Source organism: Mastacembelus armatus, chromosome 14 (genome assembly GCF_900324485.2).
Source record: "Mastacembelus armatus chromosome 14, fMasArm1.2, whole genome shotgun sequence".
In the NCBI taxonomy this organism is placed as follows: Eukaryota; Metazoa; Chordata; class Actinopteri; order Synbranchiformes; family Mastacembelidae; genus Mastacembelus; species Mastacembelus armatus.
In genome coordinates, this window is record NC_046646.1 from 16,463,231 (window position 1) to 16,482,682 (window position 19,452).

Consider the following 19,452-nt stretch of genomic DNA (forward strand, 5'->3'; position numbering starts at 1 on the left):
TTTTGCCTCACAAGTTTGGCATGATAAAAATAAAGCAAAAGAATGTTTGACACATAAAAATGAAAGCATGTCTTATTCTGTCAAGGCTCTAGGGAAAACAGTTGAAATACTGACATAAATACGGTGCAGAGTGTTTCATAGTTATGATCTAGGTATTGTGTAGTATCTATCCTCAATACAGTTCAGATTCTCTTCCCTGTGCTGACAAAAAAAAAAAAAAAAAAACTTCTGATAAATCAACCTCACATTAACAGAGAAAATACAGTAATACTGCTTGACATATCCTGAAGTGATATTCACAAATTACACAGGCAGTCTCATTAAATCATTGAACTGTGAAAGTGATGCGAGTTAATCTTGGCACCACAAAAATAGTTTTCTATCTTTAATGAACCTGGAAGCCTTATCAGTTCACCAGTAAGCTAATAAAATGTAGCATAAGGTTTAAGACGTACAGCCTCTTCAGTATTAATATTCTGATCCACAACTTTAGAGGCAAATCCCGTCTCAAATGAAGTCAGTGCAAATATCAGGCATCAGGCATCTGAGCTTGACATTTAGTGCAATGATTACAAATGAAAACAACAGAAATATCCAAAATATATCTCACTGAATGTTTTATTTAATCTCTGAGAACTATGTACTTAACTAAACTCAAGATGAGAAGTTATGTATGTTTGACGCACAGGTCTATCACAGTCATGATGTAAGTTACTGCATAAGGAATGAATGATAGTCTGAGCCATTACAGCTACAGTAGAAACTTGGACAGAGTTACAGATTCACTCAGAAAGATATGACACCGGGGAAACATCAGTTTAGACAGACTAACAGACTAATGCCGTAATGAAAAACTAACAGGTTTGATTTTAACCTAAAACAATATCTATCAACATTTTGTTGAAATGTAATTTCAAAACACATTTTGTTTTATTCAGTGTAAAGTCTCTCTGCCTAAAAACCTAAACATAAGTATAGAGATAGAAAGTGAAATCTTACCACTATCCTCAATGGAGAAATGAAAGAGATCAGATGTAGCATTTTCTTCCTTCCGCAACACATAGCAGATGTTCAGGTCATCAATATCAGCTGTAACAGACAAAACATTTTAGTTTAATTGAGCTGAGTTTTTTTTTTCTCAGTTTTTTTAATCAAATGATAAAAAAAGGTGTAAAATTCAGGGCAGAGAACAGAAAATATGAAATTTGTGCATGTATGATGACACCCTGTCACCCCAAACCAACAAAGCCAAAACAAGATGACACACAACTAAAAATGTTTTTTTTTATATAATTAATGACAGAATGCAAATGAGTGCACTCTGCATTTTAAGCTGAAGCATTACAATGTCATGTAAATGTGAAATGATGCATGATGAAAATTTTAACAATCACCTTGCTCTAACTTAAAACAAGGTGATATAAACTTGCTAAGATACAAAAAAATATATATATATATATATATATATATATATATATAGTTATAAAACAATTTGCATTTTAAGATTAAAAAACCTTCATGTGAAGTTTCATGCTGGTACAGAAATAGCCTCAAACACACTTTGAAGTTGTATTATTGCTCTATGACTTGTTCAAACACTCTCTCTGTTGAATAATTGTTCAAAGATAGAAGCTGTCCCGCTTCAGCACCGTATCTGCTACAGTAACAGCAGGTTTCTAGTATCACACTGATTTAGTTCCTTATCAGCAGTGAGCATGAACTGTCAGAACTACCAGAGAAAGCATTCTGAAAGTCATGCATCTGTAATCCAGGATAAAAAGGCCAAAACCTCAAATCTCAGACAGCTCAAACTAAACCAACAAAAATGTTTAAATCCTGAAGCTGCTCTCTGTGTCAACAGCCCTTAAAACCAGGTGACTGAATGTTTTAATGATAGACAAAGGAAAGAATGTTAAAAACAGGACTGCGGCGGACACCTACACCACAGCTGTTTTTTTTTTTTAACTTCTCTGAATTACAGGGCTTTGTCTGCATTTTTCCACTATTCTCCAGTAACGTCTATTACAGTGCAGAAAAATCATCAGGACTGTGAAAGGGCTTGGCCCCTGTGAACCATCTCCTTCAATAATAGATGTCGGAGGGAGGAGGTTCATAAAAGTATAAACTTCTAGCTGGGACGCGTCTTAAACCTCTTAGGTGGCTTCCTGTCATTGCTGCTGCTCCTGTTTCCCTTATAAGACAGAGGAATGACGAAAAACGCATAACCACTTTACATGTCCAATTCTTACAATTAAGTGGTTTTACGTTCAGTTGAGGATGCATCTTTTCACAATAGTGAGTCCCAATCTGAAGAAGCAAAAAAAGGATTTTCTTTTAAATGATGTGACACAGCGTTGAACCCGAGGACCTTGCAAATATAAAGTCAACACTGTGAACCAGGGGCACACTGTTCATCAAATATTTAAAGAGAACGTACTCCTGGGATGTGCCCTGGAAATAGATTGAGTAAATAAAGAGCGCGGGATTGTCTCTTTCACCTGACTGATTTTTCTGACGAGCCTGTTTGCTCTTATTCCTACTAACTCTCTCACGCCCCTGCCCTCCCCCTTACTTCTCCCATGTCGCTTGCACCTAGCCCTTACCCCCTTTTCTCCTTCCTCTTTTGCACTCGTTTCCACTTTACTTGCCCTCTTTACCCCCTCTTCTGCCCCTTTGTCTCTCTTTTTTCACTGCAATCTTGTCTCATCTATGCCCCCTTTTTTTCAAAAACTGCAGCCACACAGGTTGTGAGAAGAGTCCATCTCCTGCAGACTGCAGAGCTCTTTCTCACTCCGTGTTCTCAGCCCCTGTCAGTGCTTATACCGAGCTGTGGAACTAGCAGGTGAATGGTCTTACTTGTTTGTATAATTGCCACAGTATGATATGAAATACTGCATTGATTGCATCACTTTAAAGCTCAATCAGTGGCATTGTTGTCCTGATTCTGTCTCTTATGTCAACAAAAAGACACACGCACATGTAAAAATGTTTACCAGTTCATACTTCAGGTGGCATACCTTGCTCTGTAGGTGGTATATGGAAATGCATTTTGTTAAGAGGTCTCAGTTTTTCTTTTAGATGAACAAACTGTGATAAACTGCTTTGATTTGAACTGACTGGTGAAACCATCAAAATGCATTGCATCTCAAATGTCATCCTGTCACTAAAAGGTCTGCACTGACCTTTCACATGATCCTCTACTCCTGTCCTGCTTCATTTAACAAACCACTGTAGAGAACATCAGATGTGAACATTTCCCCAGAGATGCAGAAATAATAAATTATTCATCCCTACCCATCTACAAGACATTTGCGCAAAACATCAGCCTCTAATTTTGGTCTTCTAATTATGATTTGATGAGCAAAGCATATCTAAATCAGGCCCACAAATTAACTATTGAAATTCCCAAGCCAGTGTGTGTCACACATACGCATAATTATTACCCTATAAATTAAACTCTCTGGTTGCTAGTGTGACAAATTAATCAAAACTTACAGTTTTGTAAGATTTTTAACTTTTTTAACTTTAACTCTAAATTTTAGATATAACCTCACTTGATAGGGAACTATAATTATTTGATTACAAAAATTGCGAGTAAAACCATGAACATTTGCCAAATAAACACAGTAATGACATTTTTATTTTTAAAAATACATTTTCGCATTACTTTGCCACTAATGCAATTTTGTTTCCTGATACTAATTTATAAATTGCTCTTATATTAAAGAATGAAATAACCTTTCGGGTAATTTTGTTTATGAGGTGGGACAGATTACAGGTTCAAATCCTTTTTACTCTGGAGTCCACCATCACTCAACCACCATAGAACTAAACAAAATAATTCTCATTCATGCATATTCATGTATTATAATTCTGCTGAGATGTTTGTTCAGAGCTTACCTTGACTAAATGTGTTGATGGAGTTGTTTCCTTGTCCCAGGTTAATGATGTAACCATGTTTGGGCTGAGTGGTGATGTGGAATACCAGGGAGTCTGGGCTGCTGTCTCTGTCCTTTGCTCTCAGCACTTTAGAGTTGATGGGGAACCCCAGGTGACCTGTAGCCAAGCTTTTCAAAGTGGGGGCACCCTTATTCACCACAATCTGGGGGATGCCGTTGTCAATTGCCACAATAGTGATCTTCATGGTCTGAGGGAGCCTAGTCTCGAAAACAGTGTCAGGGAAAACAAAAAAGTCAGTGTGTGTGCCATCAGTGATGGTAAAGGAAAAGGAGTCCTCTGGTGACTCTGTACCATCGTGTTTGTAGCTGATGAGGTTTTCATTCAGGTCTTGTTTTGTAAAAGTTGTGACGGGCGTGGACTGGTTGTAGAGGAGTTTACCATGAACAGGCAGCTGGGTGACAGTGAATTTCAGCAGCTTCTCAGATGTGTCCTGGTCTTCAGCAGTGAGCTCAAATGGTGTAATCAGTTTACTGTGCCCTTCAGTGACCACTAGACCGTTCACAATCACAACCGGTTTCTTATTATCAACATCCACAATAGAGATTCTGAATGTTCTAAAAATAGGATTGTAGCCATCAGTGACTTCAAACTCAAAACTGTCCATTTTCACCTCATCATCTGAGGTGTGGATGTAGTAAATCTTGCTGCCAGCCAGTTGCAGCTGAGTAAATGACACAATGGGCATCCCAGGAGTATCTGTGCATTCCAGGTGACCCCTAACAGGTGCCCTTGTGATGGTAAAGACCAAGTTCTCATCAGGACTGTTCAGGTCTGTTGTGCTGAGAAGATCAGTGGTCAAAGTCACTCTGCCACCTTCCCTCAGAGACACACCTTTACTAACCACATCAGGGAAGACCATGTCAATACTGCTCACAGTGATGTAGAAGTACCGATCAATTAATGGGTTCAGTCCGTCTGTGACATCAAATTTGACCAGGTCTCGGATGCCCTCCTGTCCATTGTGTGTGTAAAGTATAAGCCCTGCATCAATTTGAGCTTGTGTAAAATTCATGCCAAGTGTGATGTTCTCCAGAGATCCCACTGGTGTTTTCCTCTGCAGGAGACCATGACCAGGTCCAAACCTGATGATATATGTAAGCATGCTGTCATCTGAATCTAAATCTGTCGCTTTGAGCACTTTGTTGTTGATCTCTTTGGTCTCTCCGATTTCTACCTCCAGACCATCATTAATGAGCATTCTGGGGGTCTCATCATCAACAGCCATGATCATAACCATCACTGTTTTTTGCACAGAGTACTTTCCATCTGTCAGAATGACATCAAAGCTGTCCTCTGTTGTCTCTGAGTCATCATGCTCATAAATAATACTTGATACCTCCCTGATCTGCTCTAAAGTGAAATTAGTCACCAAAACTGAGCCTGTAGATAGCTGATTTAAAATGGCACCATGTTTAGGAGGTTTGGAAATGATGAACATCAGCTCCTCAGGTGGAATATCAGCATCAGCTCCATTCAGAATTGGAGTATCAATGACAATATTCATTCCCTCCATCACTACTAGCTCCCTTAAATACATTTCTGGCTTTTCGTCATTTTCTGGGATAATAACTATTGGGAAGAAATGGTTCTCTGACAAATTGATGCCATCAGAGCACCTGAATGTGAACCTGTCCTCCACTGGCTCTACCCCTTTGTGAATGCTCTGCACATAGTAGATATTCCCATCTCTGATGTCTCTAATGGTAAAAGCACTGATAGCTGCTCCTGACCTGGACTTTTCTGAGCCTGGAGCAGGTGATATATTTTCCACATAGCCAGCAGCGGGCTGGACAATGATGGTGCAAAGGATATCATCGGTCGGAGTGTCATTATCATCAGCATTCAAGTGCTGAGGGCCGATGGCGTATTTCTCCCCTTCAATAACACTGAATTGAATTCCAACTCTGACCTCTGGGGCCTGGCTGTCAACGGGAAGGATAGTGACTCGAACATGGACTCCACTGACCTTATTGCCACCTACTGTCCAGTCATTCGACATATCTGTGAGAGTCAAATTGAAGCCATCCCGCTGAGAGGTAAGACCTATCTCACCTCCGGTGTGTGTGTAAACAACCATGCCATTAATAATATCAGCCTGTGTAAACCTAGTTGCAGGCACCCCTTTTACCAATATTTCACCCCTAACTGGAGGATCTTCCACAATAAAGGTCAGCTGCAGGTCATCTGTGTCATCATCATGGCCTTGAATGACATTAGTTGTGATTTGTGTGGCTCCATTTTCCAGCACATTCATATGAGACCCAATTTTACCTGCCGTCAGGCTAATGGATGGAGCTTCATCATCGACAGGCCTCACACTAACTTTGACTGTCACAGTTACAACATGGATCCCATCACTGACATCAAGCTGAAATTCATCGCTCGTTGTCTCCTCCCCACTGTGAATAAAAGATATCTTCCCCTCTGAGATATCCTCAAGTCTGAACACTCCTTTTTTCTCTAGGTCAGTGAATGCAACCTGGATCTGGCCATGTTTAGGGGGTTGGCTGAGCGTAAAGGTAATCTGTTTACTCTCTGTATCAAGATCTGTGGCGTCTAGCTCAGCGATGGTGATAATGTGCATGCCACGTTCAAACACAGTAAATCCAGTGTTTGTAATCTGAGGGGGTTTATTGTTGACTGGCTGGAGGTTGATGGTGAAAGCCCCTTCTACACTGTTCCCAGCTGTGTCTTCAACAGTGAAACGAAATTGCACAACGTGGGCTGTAATTCCAAGCTCAATATCCGGGGGGCTGTAGGAGATCTTATGATGGTTAATTTGAGCTTGTGTGAACTCTGTGACTTCAGTGTGGATGTTGTCTGTCAGAACCAAAGAACCAAAAACAACTGGGCTATTTTCATCTGTATCTGTTGGGGGCTGGATAACTGTGTATTTAAGGTCACGGTCCTCTGAGTCCAAATCAGTGTAACGCAGAACCTCTTTGCTAAAGTGAGTGAGCTTGTACTCCTGAACTGTCATTTGCAGGGTGGTGCCAGGGAAGAGCTCAGGGGATATGTCATCGATAGGTAAAATCCGAATTATAAATACGCTCTCTCCTGACTTATTAGGGGGGTCATTGTCATCCTGAACTGTAAACACAAACTGATCCATGATGGTGTCTATGTTGTGAGGGCCTGTGTGCTTGTAAAACAACTTCCCATCAGTGACATCTTTCTGAAGCCACTCTGTCACCTCCTTTTCATACACTTCATCCTCAACGTTGAACTTCCAAGACGAAGGGTCCTCGGGGGCATCTGACTGCCTTAGAAGCAGTGTTCCTATTGTAGAGAAGGGAGGGATGATTGTGAACTTAATAGTTGAGTCCTCAGAGTCAATATCGGCAGCACTGAGCATGAGGGGAGATACAGGCATCATCTGATTTTTGAATAGCACCAGGCCAGTGTTGGCATTTAGAATTGGTGGCTCGTCATCCGTGGGAACAATTGTAATGGGAAAAAGGAATTCTACTTCATTTTTTCCATCTGTCACCTTGAAGACAATGTTGTCACTGTATGTGTCACTCCCATCATGTTGGTACACAACAGCTCCTGTTGTGAGGTCAGCAGGTGTGAAGAATTTCCTGTGGGAGCCCAGCACCATGAGGTCCCCGTGGCGCAGCCCATCCACCACTGTGATGGTGACGGTGTCCAGGTTGTCTTCGTCACTGATCTCCAAGTTGTGGGAGCTGAAGAGGGGCCGAGACTGCCCCTCATACAGCAGCTGGCCCGTGTTACGTGTCACAACGGGGGCTAAAGAGTTCATGGGCTTCACAACTATCATAAAAGCAAAGGGGTCTGAGATGGCCCCGTCTGTGTCTACCACCTCAAACTCAAGCTGAAAAATCCGCTCTGTGTCTGAGTCCAGTGAAGGGGGCTTGTAAGCTATTTTCAGATCATGCAAGTCTCTCTGGTAGAAGGATGTGATGGGGAGGTTTCTGTCATCAGTGCTGACTATGTAGCCTTCCTCATAAGATAAGGGAGAGGTGATATTGAAAATAAGCTCATCTGGATCTGTCTCTGCATCTTCAGCAGCAAGCATGTCTGTGGTGAGAGCGGTCATGACAAACTGACTGACCTCCATCATCATCATAGACACAAAGCTGGGTTTGGGGGGAGTGTTCTCGTTCCCCTCTTTGATGCGAATCATAATATGGAAATACTCTTGTTTCACCAGGTTACCTTCCTTGTCATGCAGCTCCACAACCATGGGAACATAGTCCCTGTTGGGGGACTTGCGATCAAACGTGTGCTCATAACGGATGCCAGCTTGTGTGAATTGGTCACAGTCCATCATTTTAGAAAGTTTAGCACCATCAATAAGTTTTCCATATCTAGGCAGTGCGCTGCCGCTAGACAGGGATGTCACCTCACATTTATAATTCTTTCTATCATAAGTAAATTCTATAATCTTCTTATCAATAGGATTACTGGTCCCTTTGAGTTTATTAATAGTAAGAGGCATGTTTTTGGTGATTACCTCTAGCTGCGTAAAAACTACTTCGACCTCCATCATAAACGGGATAATAACGGTTTCCGTTTGCGCGTCATACCTGAGCTGCATCTTCACTCTGTCTTTAGCTGGACTCCTAGACCCGTAATGAAAGTATGTTACATCATTGGGACCAAAATCACACGGAAACTTTTTGGGAGAGAGATGCCCCGGTCTCTGTGAGAGCGGATCATCCAGGACGGTGATGCTGCATCGATCCCCCGGCTGCGTCTGAATGACTAAATCATTGATGGGATCGATGGAAACAGATCTCCCGAAAGGCACGCGTATTCCGTTGTTGGCCACCAAGATTGCATCTTCTGACAGTTCAGATCTCAGTGCGTAAAATAATCCAGAGCTGTCAGGCTGCGCGAAAATACCTGTTACTGAACAACACAGGAGAAGTCCACAGAACAACATCTTAGCGACGGGTCTGATCCAAACGATTCGAAAACAGTCACTCCGCCAAGGTGATGTTCAAAAATGCTCCGGAGTTTTTTATTCGAAAATGTGAAAATCCCCGAAGTGTTGGGGATCAGCTGGATGTCTACACGGTGACTCCCATGCATCTATCCTCTCCAGACCCTCGACATACTCAGCGAGAATAGCGCGCAGGAGTTTTAACTTCAGACACTTGAGAGTCTGCGTAAAAGTGCTACCGCCCATCTCCGCACATATTGGAGGATTCTGAGGGTTTGTTACCTCAGCCTTATCACCAATAGGCAGAACAGCTGACATTCACAGGGAGGCGGAGATTGGAAGATCTGCTGAATTATGGGGATTCGTTTGATGTAGCGCAATTACCGAGTTTCGCCTGTCAGGATTATTCTTTACAATATTTAATAAGGGTATTTAAAAATAAACGTGCTTTGGAGAAAAAAAATACCCTGTTGGCGTTTAGCTCATGAGAGCAGCGTAAGACAGATAATGTCATCTGTGGACATATGACACACTGATGAAACTGGGAGAAATATAATCCCACGGCTGCAGAGATTGTCAATATTTTCCATGTTAGAATGAAAGAAAAAATCCAAATCGACTAACTTTATTTTGTTACTTAGAAGACAAAGCTGGTTTAACATACAACAGACGAAAAATAAACGAATATTTTTTAAAATGCATAAACAGCAACAAAAGCATTCTGGTCATTTTTAACAAATGAAACAGATCAGATCATTTACACACTAGGAGGCTAATATGTCCCACTGTTATAGGTAATATGATGATTTACTTTTCCATCTTCAGAGGCTCCTCTGCCCAAACCCTCATTTTTACATGTCCACATTTTGCAGATCATGGTATTCTTGTGTAATCTTGAGTCCATTAAAATTCTAAATCTCTCCAAAAACAACTCCAAAATCATTAGAGTGCTATGATTGAACGAAGGCTAACAAAAGTAAGATAGGAATCAATTATCCAAGGCAAGGCCAAAATACTCATTAGATGTGCTATAGATGAGATACATCTTTTTCCAAAATAAAGGGACTGTGACATTAATCTGCTTGTTGTTGGTTTATTTATTTTCTCTAATGTTCCTCATCATTTGCTCTAATCCCAAACCTCTTACAAAGAGTGAAAGACTGAGTCGGTTATTTCTTATTCATGTATGCAGTCATCTATAATGTTGACCTTCCCTCCAGCAAAGACAAAAAACTGTAGTTAAAAAAAGAACCCCTCATTGCCCACTAGACTGGGGAAAGAATGACCCTGTTCTTGTCAGGCTTGATCTGTAAACTACAACGCAAAAAATAAAATAAAAAATAAAAATAAAAATGCTAAAAGCAGCAGCATGATAAGGATGTGAAATACACATTCAGCTGTCAAGGACCAAAAAAATACTGCAAATTATTTCTTGAGTCTGGAGAAAATCTATCCTGCTAGACCTTGATGGTCCTAGGGGGAAAATTGTACAGCAAGCTGAAACATCTGTCAAGGCTAAGTCATGAGAAATTAAACCCATTTCTCCACCCTGCTCTGAAAACAGGCTTTTTGATGTAATCACTTCTGTGCCATTTATGTTTTTTGCTAAATATTTTTATTTGCTATTTAGTATTTGCGTAGTATTTGCAGAGACTTTTGGCATCAGTCCCAGTCAAGTGAAAAGCAGGGCTGCCATTTATCAAACATAAGTCATTCAAAACTTTGTGAACAACTTTATTCAATTACTGAAAAACATGGTCCAATTTTCAGGATGGTGAAAAGTTCATCAAACAGGGGCAATTCTGAGTCTAATTCACATAGCTGCTGTCATCCAATGTAAAAATCTTCTTCTTATAATAAAACTGGCTTTTTTCAGACATAAACATTTCAAAAATTTCTTGGAGTCCTTTCAAACCTGCCAGCCTTGAGTGAACTAGCCTACTGCTTGTGACTGCATTTTGTTCTTGAGTCTCCGCCACCCACGTTTAAAATGTGAGGTGATTAGAGGGCTTCTAGTGCCTTTTCATTTCAATGCACATGGCACCACCAGCTTTTCCAGCTGTCATATTTTTTATATCAGCTAGAACATTGTTTTTGTGTTTTTACCAGAGAGAAACCCCTCAGATAGATACACATTACATCAGATACCCAACCAGCCAAGTGAGTATTTACACGGATTCTACCTAATACTAAAGCCTGTTTGTTAAGAGACAGAGGATAAGGAACAAAGGAGAAAGATTATTAGACTACTCAACATCTTCACCTTAAACTTAAAGCTACATTATTTATCTCACAGAAAACTGTATTCCAAAAAAAAACATACAGGAGTCCAAATGATGGCATGATGAGCACCTGTTTATGCGATATGCCTATTACTCTGACTCCCTGGATGCGTATTGTTTCATAGACATTTGTTCTTTTCCCATCTGACTAATTAGCACTGAAACTCTGGCTCATCCCTGCAGCTCATCTTTATCACCTGCCGCGCACTCTGAAACTTTTGGAAAGTCCAGCGTCTGATTTATGACATATTCATACATTATGGGATATGGGGTTCATTCTGCACAGCAGCTGCTCTTCTGTGATAAGACCCCACATGGAGATTCTGGGGTTTGAGCCTGCATGGGAATATGAAAGATTCAAAACTGTCAGGTAATGAGACAGTATGAGGGTTAGGTAACCATCAGGTTGTTGCATTTGCATACGATGACAAAAAAAAAAAAACATTCCCTACTTATCATAAAAGCTACGGTAATTCATTTGAACAGACATTTTATGATGAACTGGACTTACATTCACCATGAAAAGCCAAGTGAATATTCACTAGTGCAGTACACATTACTATTCAGCAGCAAGCTCACACCACAGCAGATTTATCTAAATCATTTGTATTTGTGTCATTCTTGCTGATCAATATGAAAACCACTGAAGCTTATTATTGCTTGTAAATGTATGAAGCAAATAGTGTTTTCTTTTTACTAGGGGAAGTACAGTAGCCATTAAAAAAACCATCAAAAAGTCCCAAAATAACCACCAAAACAATGCAGATTCTTACTGCAATGCTGAGCCCCTAAAATGTGACTGAAGAAATTTGGTTTGTTTGCAGAGACACACCACCCACACACCTCTGTCCCACCAGATTCACAAGCTAGGAGTTTTAATCTGTGAGGCTGTGACAAAGCTGAGTGTGGCAGTGCATGTATACAGGATGTTTTTCTGAGCACATACTTCTGCATCTTGATTGATTTTGGCCTGAATTTCTAAAATCACTTTAGGAGAACATCACTTCTGGTCACAGTTTTTAAATAAAGGACCCATAACACCAGTGAAAAGCCTAATGTGCATTATGCAAAATGTTTTTATGCAGTGAATATATTTAAGGCACATAAACTCATGTATTATGATCTGAACTTACACAGAGTAATAAAAATATACAAGTACTGTCTGTGGTAACTTTACTTCAGTAATGCCATTTCGTGCTACTTTATATTGACTACATTTCAAATAGTTAGAAGGCATTTTTACTCCAAGCTATTGTAGCAGTTAATTGCATATTATTATTTGATATATGAAACAACTGATCATTTTATAAAATATAATATAGCTTAAATTACCCAACAGTATATAAAGTAGCTCATACCGCATTAAAATGTCTCACATATCAGTGTCTCATGAATAACAAGCCAATAACAAAACCTATTGTAACTCTCTGGAAGGGGTTATTCTACAGAATAATTGCTATTACTTTTCATACATTTGCTGAATTTAAACCTGTATTTAATGCATTTCTCTTACTTGTGTAGTATATTTACAGTATTTTGTGATATTAGTATTTTTACTGCAGTAAAATATCTGAGGACTTCTTCTATGACTTCTTCCTGCATTTACATCACACAGGTGTTTCTCTCATGCTTTTTGCACTCAACATCAATGAAAGGAGCAGGCTGCCTGTCACTCAGTGTTGCTCCCTCAGCATCAAACCTGTTGATTCCTGAGGAAGCCCACACATAAAAGCAGTCGCTCGACATTCAAAACCCATGATTTTGCTTCACTCCGGATCCAACCTGCAATTACTTTTGGCTGGGTCAGCTGAAAGTGTAATGGGACCCCCAGCCCCCCTAACATACAAACACAGATTCACATCTGGTCTTTCTTTGTCCCTGTATAACAGTTGTGAAAATGTTTGTAGGCATCTCAGCCTGCTCTGTAATCAACTATACAACAACTGTGTGAGTTTACACAAAGGTTCTGGTTCCTGCATCCCATGCTCATTTATATTGCAGATGCCAATGCTCCTCGTCAGTTAAAGGCTAAGGTCATTATTCTGAATTACAGGAGAATTTAGTTAAATACATGTTTCTAGATTATTGCCTCAAAATTGTGAGAAATGGCAAACATTAATCAAATCACTTTGCCACTTTCTGGCATTTGAAAAATCATGCCACTGTAGTTGCAAAATCCTGTGTTCCCATGCTGATCCCACAGCCTCTATACTGAACTGTTGGGCTTTAATGACTTGTTTACAGCTCGTGTGTGAATTTTTTTTATGGCTGACTGGTTTTGTGGCATGCCCCCTACAGAGCATATTCTCTCTATTTCATGTGATTTCACAGAGGTGATGAGTGTAATAAGGGACAAGCTTGCAACACTCCATCACACATCAGACAAAGCACTCAGCCCTGAGCACTACAGCCAGTGTCAATTTGCAGTAGATGTTGTCAGCTCTTCTAACTTGTTGGTTGTACTTTCACTGCATATTCTCATTACTGTAATTTGTAATAGGGAATAAAGAAGAGAACATTTTTTTTATACCAATGAAACATTCAGTGTTTCTTGGCATTAAGTGTTTTCTGTTTATGTATAAACCTTTTGGTGCATAAATACAGATAAGAATAGAAGACCCATAGAAAATGAAGCTGTTTATATTCTAATACACAATAACTATTTACTCACTGTGCGGATTATTTGCCATCTCACATAATGACAAAATGTTTTTGTGACAAAAATACAAGCAAGATCTCCAATAGTCTAAATTTGTATGAGGCTAATCAATTATTTAAATGCAGTCATGATTTTGTTCTAGATGACCAGGAAAAGAAATATATTTTTTTAATAGGTTACTGCTCTCTAGTGGTGAAGAACAGAAGCAGCAGCAGTAGCTATGCAAGAGTCAGCTCTATGTTACCAGTTATCCAGTTGCAAATTTAAAATAATGCAGCAATTGATTCAGCATCATAAAATAATGATTTCTATGCCAGTTTTCCCAGGGATGCCAGTGTTACAGCTACAGTGGCTCATTTCCACTGATCCTCATACAGCTATTAAAGTTTTTTCCAGGCTCAAGCCCGAGAGCAGTAAATAGAATCACAGGCTTACCAAATTTTATGCATATAGGGTATTAAGGAAGTTATAGATGCATACATATACAAAAACATTTTAGGGAGGATTTTTACACTGGAATTTAACATAACAGGCATCTCTCTGCTGTCTGAGTTTTGTCCATCTAGCATAGATAAATCCTACACAGAAACCGTGAGAAAGTTGCCCGGTTAAAAGCAGGGTGTAAAAAAAATAAAAAGAGAGCAGCTGAGTGCCTAATAACAAAGTTTCAGCAGAACTCAGAAAAGACAGTGCAGCTGGTTTGAAGGTTGACAGCCGTCTGTATGACACCCCTTCTCCTCAAACACTAACTGTACACACACAGACACACACACACACACTTATGGAAGAAAGACTGCTCGGGAAGTGCTTTAATCTTATCAGACGTTGCGATAGTTAACTGTAACTGGGCAAGAAACTAACCCACCTTCACTATGCACTCTAGAGAAGTGAAAAAAAGATTCTTAGAAAAATGAACAGGATGATGAAAATAATAAAATGTGAATCTACAATATAAGCTGCTGCCTAAAAGGTGTTCTTAAAAAAATCACTCGATGTTGAAGCCTCAGATCTGTTTAAATCTAACTACACTCTACACTCACTTTCAAAAAGAAGTTCACAGCTCAATCAGATTTATTTGCCTTTTTACTACTTTACTACAAGACCTGACATGGACAGTCAAACCTAACTGCCAGAAGCAATGCTATCCTAGATAACCTCAGATACTTAACTAGGGATAATAATGAAGGAAAGTAGAATTTAGCCAGTCATCAATGAAAAAAGACATAGCTCCAGTGTTACACTTCATTAAACCTCTGGGACTCATAAGAGAGAGATTTAAACCATAATGGCAACAACTAAAGAAGCAAAGGCTGAGTATCCCCACTTTTTTTGTCTCTAGAACAGTACAATTCTAAATCCTACCATTTCCATAAGGCAACTAAATAATGTCTTTCATTAGACCCTTAGCTGCCTCTCAAATACTTGTTTCTTTCAAACCCCACATGAGTTTTAATACAGACTTTGTGTTAAAAATTACATTTAGAGAGCTCCCTCCAGAGCCACAAAACACATTATAGGCCACAACAAGCTGGATAATACTCTGTCAGTAAGCTAAACTTAATGTGAAAAATCTGTGAAGTGTTACTTTAACCACTAGTCATGTTTAATAAAGTTAGAAATATTTGGCTTCTGTTGAAGGAGCACATATTGAGTCCTTGAATAAATACTGACCAGCTGATTTTGATGTCATTACTATGAGTTTGATACCATGCAAGACCAAAACATACTTGGACTAAGCTGCCCTGTAAGTGGCAGCAGATGGTATTTAAATTTGGATTTGTTTTCCTAACCCCTGGCAGACAATGTGCCAGCTCAAGGTCCCATGTTTAAAAAAAAAAACATTATAAAGTCAGTCAATCATATTATTACTTTATTTAATAGTAACCTAGTAGTATTGTTTGGTATATAAACCACAGTACTGTTATCTATGGCTATTTTCATAATCATTCATAATTTTATTTTGCACACACGAGTGACTCATTAAACAGGTTTCACCATACAGCAAGGTGTTCTACAGCCATGCAATAGTTTTGTCAATGTTTGAGTATAAACAACAAATTCTGACCGAAGTGATTAAAATTCATCCTGCTGGATATTTGAATGCAGAGAAAATTTCATGACAGTCCATTTCTTAGGAAGTTTCAATAACCACAAATATCAGCTTGCAGGTGGTGATAGAGGGAGAGTCAGGGGATCACTGAAGACATCAAGATCCATGGTCAAGGGAACTACTGATATTGTATCTGTACCAAATTTCACAGCCATTCAGTCAATATTTGTTGAGACATTGAACTAAAAAACAGAAATGTGAACTTAAGGGTTATGCTAGAGAAAATGTCAGGCGACCACCAAATTCAGTAAGATTCAAAGCCTTACCACTGCATGCACTAGTTGTTGAGATGTTTCAGTTTGAATCACACTATCAGTATCAGCATCAGAGAGATGTGCAGAAAAAGAAAACTTGATAAAGGTCATATATTTTCTGTTTTTACAGAGGTGCTGAGTGAACCATATGATAAACTGACAGGTGTTTCTACTTTTTGTTCACCCAATTTAAATCAATGGGGCTGTTAAATAAATAGATAAAGATAAATAGACAGAAACACCTCTGTACAATGCACTACAGACTGACTATTAGACTGCATTAGTTGTAGCTAGGTGTACCTAATAAACTGAATATATCTCTGCACTCACTACACTGTGCATGATATCACTGAGATTAAATGAAAATGTAGATTGCCTAAGACGGTGCCCTTTCTGTTTTGACCAAGCTTCATGGATATAACACAAACAAGCTAAACACTGCCGGCGGCTGTTGTGTCCTTAAAATACACGCTCCAAGTGGTTTATTAATATTCCCACAAGTCCCTTAAGACACACTGGTGCAGAAATGTGGTGCAGAGAGAGAAGCAATACAAAGAAAGAGGGGATTATAAAAGATTAGCTTTAGGACTGCCTCAAAAGATTAAGGAGACCACTTAATGCAAAGAAAAAAAACTTTCAAATGTTTTGATTTTCTCTTTTGCAGTTGAAAAACAGCACAGATGAAGATACTGATAGATGCACTACATCTAATAAATCAGAATGTAATGATCTTAAACTGCTTGGCTTACTTGTTAATATTTGCAAAACATATATACAACATGGCAATGACATATATTTCTAAATAAATTCATAAGTTAAACTACATTGGTTTATATCATAGTACACAGAGAAGTGTGATAATGATTTCTCTTACCAGGAAGAATACCAGGTGCTTGTAGCCAAGGTGAACAATCTCATCACAGAAAGCAGCATCCATACAAGTGTATGTTAGAAGAGGCTCTTCAGATGCAAAAACATTAACTACATACTTAAAAGGTCACACTGTATTAAAACATTATAGAAAGAACAACAAAGGAGGTGGTGATGCACCTCCAGTGTTGTTCCATTTATTCCATAAACTCATCCAAAAATAGGTTGATGAGTCTCCTTTGATATGAAAGATAAATGGAGCATTTTGCAACATATGTGGGCCTTTTTTCTACAAGACGTGCTATAAATATTAGTAGGTTTATTTTTATATATTTTATACATATTTGGCCGACAGACATCAAAACAGACATCAGTCACAAATTCATTTGCATTTGAGGAGTGAATATACTAAGTTAAATATCACAATAAAATTGAACAAAAATAAATAAGTACTTAGAGATTTCAGCATATAAAACACAGGGGTGCTACTGCAGTTTATGATGACTATTTGATGTATTTTTACCAATACATGGAAGTTGTAAAGTGTTTTGAAGAGTTTAAACATTGTTTGCAGGCAATAATGAAAAAAAATCTGTGGGCTGATTTGGCAACTGGGAAGCACTGATATGTTGTTTTGTTGTGTGGGAATGGACTAGCCTGTCTCTCCAAATCGATGGTATTCAGATAAGGGTCACTTTTGAGGATATTCCAATGTCTGAAAATAATACACAGTACTAATTTGCATCACTGTACCTGCCAATGGAGATTCAAGATCTAGCAGTAAATTTTATGGAGGTGGTGGCTCTCATTTTCTTAGCTATAAATGTTTCTGTATCACCGCGAAGGACTCTGACAGGCCAAACATATGGAGTGTATCCCTTTGTTACTTCCACTGAAAATCTGTGACAACTACAGTTTCTGTGTATTCTTAAAAATTGTCTGTTTGGAATATCGGCCTACAGGGAAACCGTGTATATCAACAAGCCCCATGTTTTAGCCAGTGCATCTAGATTAACCAGCTCACCTCTGGTACCTCAAATCAATCTAAGATTGTAAGTAGTAACCATCTACATCTAAGTACAGTAACGTTCATGATGAGAAATAATAGTAATAGTACCGTAATAACAAGAACCTTTCAAGCACCTTTAATTTTCAAAAATATGTATCTCTTAACATAACGCAACCTTGATTTGGGTATTTTAATATATGAGAACTGAAAACAGTACAACCCTGCTTTAAAGCCACATAATTTATTTATAGTATTTAAGCCCAAAGGAAAACATATGCTCAGATCTATGGTAAAGAAGTTATCTTCTACTTGACAGTGATATATAGAATGTTTCCCTCATTTTGCTGAATTTGAGAAATTTTCCAGCATGTATAAATAAGTTTTATGTGTAAATACAGTATCGATACTCAATAAAGATTATTTCGATGGGGTTCTGCAAAGGAGGAGCTAACAGGACATTAATCAGAGCAGTCCACAAATGCCAGTGCTCGCCCGTGGGGTTTTCTTCCAGCTGCCATGCTAATTATAAGGCAGAAGGGGGCAGAGTTAGGTCATTAGTGTAATTAAATAATCTTGATGTGAGTCTTAAATAGCTTTTTATCAGTATCCCTGAAGTGTGATACCACCTGGCTAAGTCTGCTTGGTGACTGTGATTCCAGCTCTTTTTGGGAAACTCTATGCACACACACTTGCAGATACACTGACAGATGTATAAGAATGAAGTGAAAATGACCTGAATGGGATGTCAGAGGTGGGCTGTTTCTATTCCCTGGGTCTCTATTTCTTCATCTGGTGCACTGACCTGTGGCCACAGCACTGGTCTTATCTATCTGTGGGGGACCACAAGATCTCATTTTAGATTGGTTGCGTTTAATGGGAGGCAGTGAAGGCAAAGAACTGGGGAAAAGAAGATGGAGCAGTCATGGGAAAGCCCATTTTATAGTAAATGGGTCTTGATTCCTATATATATTCCTCGCTCAGACACACACAGACACACACAAACACAAACACACGCACACAAAATTGAATGTAGAGCGATCAGTCAATACTCTGTCATCTCATGTCAGCATCCTGTCCTCTGTGAGGCTGGAGACTTCAAACATTCACCATCTCAGATTGTGGACTAGGTCTGACAGCAAGACAGTTCAGTTAATCACTTTGATTTGTTTCTTCTCTATGGATTTTCTTTAATCCCAGTAAATTACAAAATAAAGTTTCTTAATATGTCAATACACAAACATATTTTACTATTTTAGAAAGATAATATACAGTAGTAAAACATGTAAAATGTAATATTTGAGTGTCAAATTTTGTTTTCTATTTGTCTGAATTCAATCAAGCACAGTGGCAAAATGTCACGATTCCTGTCTCTGTTTATTTTGGTCATTCTGAAATTCTA

General features: G+C 38.9%; 1 protein-coding gene across 2 annotated transcripts in view; it reads right to left on the reverse strand.

Moving 5' to 3' along the window:
- The window catches only part of frem2a (FRAS1 related extracellular matrix 2a), a 49,342-nt gene extending 40,473 nt beyond the window's left edge, over positions 1-8,869 (reverse strand). For both annotated transcript variants that reach the window (XM_026328598.1, XM_026328597.1), the window contains exons 1-2: positions 3,901-8,869; positions 1,000-1,089 (exon numbers count right to left, since the gene is read on the reverse strand). In XM_026328598.1, coding sequence (XP_026184383.1) covers positions 1,000-1,089; positions 3,901-8,869 — 5,059 coding nt within the window. The remainder of the gene's footprint in view (positions 1-999; positions 1,090-3,900) is intronic.
- Between the last annotated feature and the right edge of the window lie 10,583 nt (positions 8,870-19,452).